General features: G+C 38.8%; 1 protein-coding gene across 2 annotated transcripts; it reads left to right on the top strand.

Annotated features, from left to right (window-relative positions):
• The first annotated feature begins 566 nt into the window (after positions 1–566).
• LOC125191912 (regulator of nonsense transcripts UPF2-like) lies at positions 567–2,130 on the top strand. Of its 2 annotated transcripts, none has more exons than XR_007171274.1 (2): positions 567–1,470; positions 1,547–2,130. XR_007171274.1 is itself a non-coding variant. In XM_048089345.1 (2 exons), exons 1-2 carry the CDS (start codon positions 730–732, stop codon positions 1,601–1,603), a joined length of 309 nt encoding a protein of 102 aa, XP_047945302.1. In that variant the 5' UTR covers positions 567–729; the 3' UTR covers positions 1,604–2,130. The 2 variants fall into 2 exon arrangements, 1 of the variants encoding a protein (XP_047945302.1); XM_048089345.1 differs by having other exon boundaries at positions 567–981.
• Positions 2,131–9,647: the final 7,517 nt, after the last annotated feature.

Below are 9,647 nucleotides of genomic sequence, written 5' to 3'. Positions count from 1 at the left end.
TGTATGACGAGGATATATTTTCGATGCCGGTGTATGATAAGCCCGACGAAGATATATTCTATGATGTTGTTGATACCATTAAGTTTGGTGTGAATGTGGTAGATTTAGGAGTTGTTGTTGGAGGGACAACAGAGAATGGATACAGGAAGGTTATTGAAGAGGATGTTCGACTTGAATCAGTCGATAGTGCTAATGAAAATGGTGATGGTATCGAGAAAGATGTCGTTACTAAGGAAATTGGAGTGGATCTTTAAAATTCTGAATCTGCAGCAGAGGAAAAGGGATATGACGAGAATCAGAAATTATGAATTCGAAGGGAATGATGCCGGTTTGTTTGTTTCTGCCGAGTATGAAGATTTGGATAAAGAAGTTGATGTTGTTTGGGAGACGATTGATCATAGGATGGATTCACGGAGGAAGGATAGAAGGGAGGCGAGGTTGAAGGAGGAGATTGAGAAATATCGAGCCTCGAATCCGAAGATCACTGAGCAGTTTGCTGATTTGAAGAGAAAAGTGCAAACAATGTCGATTGAAGAGCAGCGAGAAGGGGTAATGGATGAATTGCGTAATGTTAATTTAAACAAATTCTTCATTGAAGCTGTAGCTCTGATTTGTGATGCAAAGCTTAAAGCAGCTGATATACAGTATCCTTTACAAATTTGTTCTTTGCTCCATCAGTGGTATAAAGAATTTTCTCCTAGTCTTGTTCTAGGTCTCTTAAAAGTTTCCATGCTGGGGAAATCTGTGGAGGATCTCGATGGAGACAAATACTCAGGCACAAAGAAGCAGAGTACCTTGAAGCTTCTTTTGGAGTTTTACTCTGTTGGGGTTGTAGAAGATACTGGTATATTTGTGGAAATACCAGAATTGTTGGTGTATGTGAGACGTGGTGATGGAGATAAAGTAGACTCGAGGACGAGTCTTTTTCAAGAAGGGGAGTATGATGCAGTTATAGAAGACAAGTCTTGGAGGCTAAGAAAAGTATATTTTTGGTTTTATTTATTTCATAGTTAATAGAATTAGGAGATGGAAAAAATATTAGTTATTTTTGCTTATTATCTTTTTAGTTATTTTCTTTACATAAGTTTAGGATTTCTTAGTTATTTTCTTTCCATAAGTTTAGGAATTTTCTTTGCCTATATAAAGGCTTCATTGTTTGATCTTAAAAGACAGACTTTGATTATATATTTTGACATTGTATACTCTCAAGTTCTCAATTTAGTTGAGTTCTTTTTGTCCATCAGTTCAGTCATTTTCATACTTCTCCGTTCATTTGCATCACTGAAAATACCTACTGAGAACATAGAGAAAGAAGAGAAGCTACGTTTTGCATGCACATTGTGTCATTGTGATTGCGTTTTTTTCCCTATAATTACCCCTTTTGTGTTAACATTAGAAACCACACAAACCAATTTTCCTATATCATCATCAATTTATTGCAATCAACTACAATGATGAGTATTTGTAGAGGTAAATGTAACCAAAGTAAGTGCATATATATGGCTTCTGATATTCAACTAATTAATTTCATGGTATGTATGTTTAGGAAAAGACTCGTGGCCGGAGCTGGTGTGGGTTTCAGGTGAACTGGCTAAGCAGGTGATCGAGGGAGAAAACTTATTTGTGATTGCCGTCATTGTGCGTCCAAACGAACCCATCTTTCCGGGTTTCAACTGCTTCCGTGCAAGGGGCGGAGCCAGCCCTATAGCAAGTGGGGCATTTGCCCCTCCTCACCTCTCCCCCTCCATTCTATATTTATTACAAATTTTTATGTATATATATAAAATTATACCAAATGCCCCTCCTCAAAAATAAAAAGTTTACTATCTATATGTAATTTTGCCCCTCCTGTATTGAATTTCTAGATACGCCCCTGCTTCCGTGTGTGGGTATTAGTGGACGACTACGGTAATCTCATTAAGACTTCCGTGATCGGCTAAGATCTACTGCATATGTGTGTGTGGGTGAGCGTGCGCGTGTCTCGTATTTCTAGTGTGTTTTCAGTTTGGACCCAAATCAGTCTATTGATTTTGGAGTACTATTTCTATTTCCGTTCAATGTGTGAATAAATGGGACAATTGTACGTTCACTGAATACAAATGTTACAAATGTTTGTTGTATTTTATGTTACACATAACCTCCCACTCACAATTAGTTTGGGTTCTCAACTTTTTATTCCTTATACAGAAAAAGACATCGAACGCAAACTGGGTGCTCAGTTAATGTGTTTTTTTGTAGTGCATCATACAAGCTAGCTTAAGGTTTATTCATGCTCTTACTACCAAAAAATCACAAATAGTTTCAGATATTTACGCTACTAAATCTCAAATTTCCGTCAATAAAAGGATATACTGGCGGATTGGTCGCAGAAATGAATCAGAATTATGTTTTTATCAATATATATTAGTGGCAGATTATTTTTCCCCTCTAAATTTTACTGACAAATTACCCATGGAAAATAATTTGCCAGAGAAGTTCCTCACAATAGAACCCGGCATAATTATATTTTGATAGCGAATAATGGTGAAATAGTATCCTCACAATAGAACCCGGCATAATTATATGATAAGGGGATCCATAATAATTCCCCAAGACATGCCAACTAGTGAGTGATCTCTAATTAACAACAAACAAAAGAGGATAAATTGATTCTAGCCACAAAAAGTAGATCCCAAAGGAATGGACGGAAGCAAAGAGATGGGAGAAGCGTATACATGAGAGATCTAACTCGGAACCTCTAGATCTCCTCCAAAATAATGATGGCAATCCTAGGCAACTTTCACCATGTTAAAATTATGTGCATTACAAAACGAAAGTTTATCGAAAAATTTAGTAACAAAATTTCAGGCTGTATTATATTATGTACTTATAATTGGCGGACACAGTAGGAGGGAATTAGGGGTTTAAGCCCTTCCCAACAATTTTTTTTTAATATTTTTCTACTTAAATTTTTTTGGATATTATTCAAAACCTTTTTAGCCCTTCCCAAATCAATATAATTGAAGACTAAATCGCTGGAGCTGAATGAAATGGAGGGGCTGAATAAATTTTGAGAATGGAAAACTTGCAGAAGAATTGAAAGGAAAAAATGACTGTCGTATTTTAGGAAGAAGAAGAAGTTTTGTTTATATAAAAAATCACTTTTAAAATGTGATATAGAGTACTCCCTCCGTCCCACTTAAGATGACACGTTTTCCTTTATAGTTTGTCCCAATTAAGATGATATATTTCCTTTTTTGGAAACTTTCTCTCTCCAATTAATACACTCTACCACTTTTTCTCACCCCTATTAAAATATTCATCTTTCTTTCTCTCTCTATTTTAATACTTCCATCCACCTTTTCTCTTTCTAACTAAACACATTAACCAATAACTTCTAAAATCTCGTACCGGCTAAGAAATATGTGTCATCTTAGTCGGGACGGAGGGAGTATTTTAATGCTATCAGATAAGCCGTTTTGAGCTCCCAATTAGACTTTTTCTTATAAAATAAAATTGATTATAAATTTACTTAATTTATAATTTTTGAGCAATGAAAACTTCTTTAATTTCTTGAACTAAGTTGCATAAATTGAGCAGAAATTAAAATTTACTCCAAATTAAAATTCAAATTCCTTTAGCTAAGTTTGATACTATATACTACTCCCTCCGTCCAAGAAAAATATGACACATTGTAAATGATACGGGTTTTAATGTGAAATTGGTAAAGTAAGAAAAAAAGGAAAAAAAAGTAAGAGAGAAGTAGTGTTAGTGGAATATGAGGTTAATATTATTAGTAAGAGAGAAAGGAAAAAAGTAAGAGAAAAATTGTTGAAAACTTTCATTTTTTAAATGTGTTCTATTTTTAGTGGATAACCAAAAATGACAAATGTGCTTTATTTTTCGTGGACGGATGAAATATAAAAATATATTTCCTCTTGTTTTATTATATGAATGGTGAGAAAATAAAATAAAAATAGTGACATTTCCATTTAAAGAAATGTGTCAATTAAAGTTAGATATCTTAAAAGAAAGATATATCACTTAGACCGACAAAAAATACTATGGTTAAGGCCCTGCCATTAATAATTCCTTCGTCCGCCATACTTTTAAATGCAGCAAAAGCATATGCATGCATTATTGGTGTAACTAAATTTAGTTACTAGTAAAATCAAACATATACACGTTCAATTGGTATCACTATAATTATATCACTTCTAAAAAATTTTGTGGTGTGCAAACAGAGTATTATTATTATTATTATTTTGTTTATGAATAAATGAATTTAAAATTAAAGGCTACGCTGCTAAGAAATAAACAAGGCATTATTTTTAATACGTTTGGATGGAGAACATGAACTTGAATTTGTTAATAGATGATTTTTAGTTTTTAATGCGAATCATGCATTGTTCCATAATCTCCCCTTCATCACTAAGGCATTCCTGTATAAAACATGAAGCCACTCTGCAGACTGGACCACGTGATTACAAAAATATAATTTCCATAATTTATGAGGTTTGCAAATATTCGATACACTTCCTCTCATAACTAAATTAATGATTAAAGAATACCACACACCCAAATATCAAGATGACATGTACATAAAGTCTAAAGACAAATGCACATTTTGCACATTGTAGTTGTAGTGTACAAATAAAAATCTTAGTACTTGTTTATCCCTACAGAATAGCATTATAATATTGTTTAACTAAATTTAATCTATTACTATAAACATGCTCTAATTAACATTCATTACCAAAATTCAAGCTTCAAAACTTTATACGCAGGTTGCAACTAAAGTGAAAATATATAGTTGGAATAAATAAAATTCGAAAAGTAAAACATAATATAAAAACATGAAACTGAGAGACTAGATCAAGTAAATAACGAAATATTATGTACTACAAAAACGATGAATACTAGAGCAGAAAAATACTCGATAATCAACGAGTTAAATTCAAAAGGACTAATTTGTTACTACCTCTGTCCCTGAAAATTTGATACAGTTTACCATTTTGGTCCGTCCCTGAAAATTTGATACAATTCACTCTTACCATTTTTGGTAGTGGACCCCATATTCCACTAACTCATTCCTATTCACATTTTATTATAAAACTAATACTTTAAAAGTAGGATCCACATCCCACCAACTTTTTCAACTCACTTTCCATTACATTTCTTAAAACTCGTGTCGGGTCAAAGTGTAGCAAATTTTGGAGGACGAAGGTAGTAAAATTTGTAGAGCTAGCTAGTGTTTCAAGCTCTAAGGATTACAAATGCGAGCGTATTCTCTATTTTACACCGATGGCATCATCATTAGGGTTGTTCCCATGGTCTTCTAATAATATTACATCAATGTCTACATATATGTTTGTGTGTCATGTTCTAGTTGAATAATCACGTTGGTTCTTTAGTCTTTCTATTGGTGTGACATGTCATTTCCCTTAATAAATATTCTCTCCGTCCCCGATTAAAAGTCACACTTTGATCGGGCACGCGTTTTAAGAAATGTAAAGAAAAATTGGTTAAAAAAGTTAATGGAATGTGAGATCCACTTTTTTATATTAGTTTTATAATAAAATGTGAATGAAGTGAGTTAGTGGAATATGAGACCTACTTACCATTTATGGTAAAAATGAAGTGTGACTCTTAATTGGGGACGGACAGAAATGGAAAATTGTGGCTCTTAACGGGGACGGAGGGAGTATACGTTACAGTGTCATGTTTAGATACGTCATTGATATGCTCGGATTTTGCACGGTTTTAAGGCCATTATTTGGCCCGTTATTAAGGTCAAAGTTGCATTACATGTCCATTATTTGCATATTTTATCAATTTTGGTATTTTGACATGTTTTGTGAGAAATGTGCATATTTGAGCCTAAAAAGGGAGTAAAAACGCGAAGTAGGAAATCTGGAGCATCTCCGGCGACCGCCGCAACACTTCCGGCAACCGTCGGCGCTTAGCGGAGACAAAGACAAGCCCGGCGACTGCCGGGAAGTGCGTGGCGACCGCCACAAGGAGTCAGAAGCTACTGGACTGCGCGCGGCAACCGCCGGCCAAGGTGCGGCAGCCTGCCACAAAAATGCGGCGCACGACATATGTCTTCAAACTCAATTTTCCGGCGATCCTGAAGTCCGATCAGAGCTTTCTATACACCATTCTCTTCATCTTGAAAACAGATTCAAGATGGTTCAAGAATCAACTCAATCGGAGTTCTGTGGAGAGAGTTATGGCCGTTTTACCAAAGTCGCACAAACCCGTCATCTGCAGTTTAGGCGGAAATTTGAAGAAGGAAAGAAGATATTACCGTGTGAAGCCAAATCTTTTCCTTCTACTATGGGGAACGAAAATAACATTTTTCTAATGCTTGGAGGACACTTATTACCAAATTTAAATCCTTCTAAAGCCTATATATACCCCATAACCTCATCCATAGAATTCAACCCTTCCTTAGAGCATCCGCATCGCTGACTCGATGCGGGCTCGGTCTTGTCTCGACGAGACGAGCCAGCATCGAGACAGCGTTGCGAGACTCGTCTTGTCTCGACAAGACGAGATATCTCGTCGCGCGACGCGTGCCGGCGAGGTCGGCCTCGAGCTGGCGAGACGACGCGCGCGCCCACGTGGCGCGCGCTGGAGCATTGCGTGACGCCCACTCGCCGGCCTGCGAGTGGGCGTCGGAATTATGACGTAATAAAAAAAATTATAAATTCGAAAAATTCGAATTTAATAAAAAAAAATTCAAACTGTCAAATGACCGTTGGGAACAAACGGTCGAATTTTTTAAAAAAATTATTTATTTTTTCTTTTATTATTCTATAAATATACTCCATACTCCATTCACCACTTTACACACAAACACTACTCTCATTTCTCTTCCATTTTACACACAAACACTACTCTCAAATTGTAGAAAAAATGTCCGGCGATGGAAACTCCAGCGGCGGCGGCTCCAAAGAAGCAGGCGGCGCTCCGGCGGGTTCGACTTGAACTCGTTCGACGATTGGGCGAGCATGTACAACTGTTTGGGTACTTGAAAGGTGTCTAATCTGCGTGCAATGTGTTCAAAGGGAAATAACAGGTTCCCTAGGTCCAGCTAATCCACTAGATCACGCGGTCTAGGAACTCGTTGGTCGCAGAAAATCCCGGTCGTCGGACACACAGAGCACTTCTTTAAAAACCCTCAACCACTTTACTAAACCTAGTATAGGGAAGTAGGGATCGATCCCACAGAGAAAGATGCGTAATACTCATGTTCAAGGATTTGGGTGTGTTTTTGGTGTTGGCTGCTGCCACGCATTTTCTTGGGTTGAGGAAAACAAATTAAACTGACTTGGGAAACTTTAAAACTCTTAAGCTAACAGCTAGACCTAGGCGAAATTATGAAAGAGCGTCGCAAAGGAAATTAACTGTTCAACACTTGATCTAAGAAAACTACTTCACTACTAGACCTAGGAAATAAACCTACTGTGGGGACCATGACTGAAAAACCAAAGTACGAACGAAAAGCTGGCAGAATAACTAACTCTCGTACTAACTAACAGCGACATCGTCTTCTACAACCAAATTGCGTAAAACTCATAAGAAATTCAACATGAACGAAATCAAACAGAGCAAACTAATTTAAAATCAAATTAATGCATAAACCACGAAGAACTAAACAGATCTGCAGACACTAGACGAAGCAAAACAGAAAACAAGAAGAAAACAGAATCCATCTAACAACTATCTTTCCTCACGTCGAATCCAACCTCAGACACTAAATCCACTCCGGATCCAAGCGTCCAACACGAACTCCAACCAACAGAAACTCTTCGTCACTTCAGATTTGAACAAAAAAACTCCAAACAGTCAATAAACCACAGATCTATCACCACATTCCCATATCAAACACCACAACAACAAAATAAAACAGAGATCGACATAATACTTGTAGAAATAAACTATCAGCAGAGAGATCTATGCAAATCGACTTGAAATTCAACTGCTAAACGCAGATCAACAAATGGAAAGACAATAAGTATCATCAACAGCCAGGTCGACTCCCAAAAGTGAAGTTCGAAAGTAAAAACGAGCAAAACAACTGAAATTAAAAGAAATTGTATCTTCGTCCACACTCGGACGGTGTTTCCAACCGTGAAACTTCTAAAGAAAGTAACCTTTCGTACCCGACTACCCCAGATCTCTCATTCCCAAGTGTGTGTAATGTGTGTGAGCTAAGAAGAGTAAAAAAAGTGATAAGTGATAAGTGATATTCTTTGCGTTGTATGCTCTTCTATATATAGGCGTTGGAGTGGGGCCCAGCGAGGTATAGATAAGACTTTGTTGCCCTCAGCTATTGACTCCTTTGTCACGCCAATTTTCCTTGTAAATCCTGCTCACTTCGTTCCTTTCCTTCGCTAGACCATCTCCTTCAGTACTTCCTTGATCTAGCGATTTTCTTCACACACCTGGCTTAGGAAACGTGTTAGACCCAACAAATTATAACATTTTTCGCACATAACCGATGCATGAAATTAGCCTTATCAGTACTCCCGGTTCGTCGCCGGGCACCCAAGGCTCGACCACCCCGCCGGCGTACCAAACACCACATTTTGATGTGGATGCATACTATCGTCCCTCCCCCCCAGAGGTACGGGAAATCGCCGGGATTATCCAAATTCCGGAGAATTTTTTGGCGCGTGAACGCAGTTTGCCCGACTGGCCAATAGGTGGAGACTCCGGCTCCGGCAAGATCAGCCTCAAGCTCGGCATCAATGCCGAGGAGGAAGAGGAGGAAACGGAGGCAGATGTTGTGGGAGACGGCACCCGTCATCCATACAACCAAGACGAGACGTTGGCTCTGTACGACGCTTGGATCGGCGTCTCGTACGATCCTGTCGTCGGGAATCAACAAACCCACAAGTGTTTTTGGTTAAAAGTCACCGAAGTTTACAACGCACGAAGGCCGAAGAATACCGTTGCCCGCAACGTGAAGATGCTCCGCAGTCATTGGGACCGATGCGACAGAGATGTCAAAAACTTTTGCGCGATATACAGGGGAGAAGAGGCGAATTATCAGAGCGGAGCCAGTGGAGCCGACATTCTGAGAGCGGCGTTGCGGGTCTTCAAAGACGACGTCGGCAAAGATTTCAAGCTTGTCGATGTTTGGTCGCAAGTCCACCACCTTGAAAGGTGGGCTGGCGGTGTCGAGTCGGGCTCGAAACGCACGAAATGCACGGCGCGTGGCCACTACTCGTCTAGTGATGGCGGCGAAGGCAACACCTCATGTGAGGGCACGCCAACCGATGATGCAAGGGGGTCTTCTTCCGGTACACGACGTCGGCCGCAAGGGAACAAGGCGGCGAAGGCGGCTAGAGCGAGGGGAGAGGGAGAGGGAGGGGCCGCGGCGAATCAAGCCAGGCGGGCGAGGGCTCGGGCTCCGGCACGGGCATGGGCTCGCACACCCTAATGTCCATGTACCTGGTCGCCACGATGGCGGACATTTCAAAAATGACTCCTAGCCAAGTTTCAGCCCATATGGTTGGAATTGAGTATATGAGAGCTCAACTTGGTATAGGTGCACCGCCGACTTCGGGGGATGATGATTCGCCGACGGAGTAGTTTTTATAGTTTAATTTAGAGTATTTTAATTATGTATTTTTTTTATTTTTTAGGATTTTAAA

This window comes from Salvia hispanica, chromosome 6, assembly GCF_023119035.1.
Source record: "Salvia hispanica cultivar TCC Black 2014 chromosome 6, UniMelb_Shisp_WGS_1.0, whole genome shotgun sequence".
Taxonomy (NCBI): Eukaryota; Viridiplantae; Streptophyta; class Magnoliopsida; order Lamiales; family Lamiaceae; genus Salvia; species Salvia hispanica.
The sequence above is the reverse complement of the archived record's forward strand: the minus strand, read 5'-3'. Positions and strand labels throughout refer to the sequence as shown.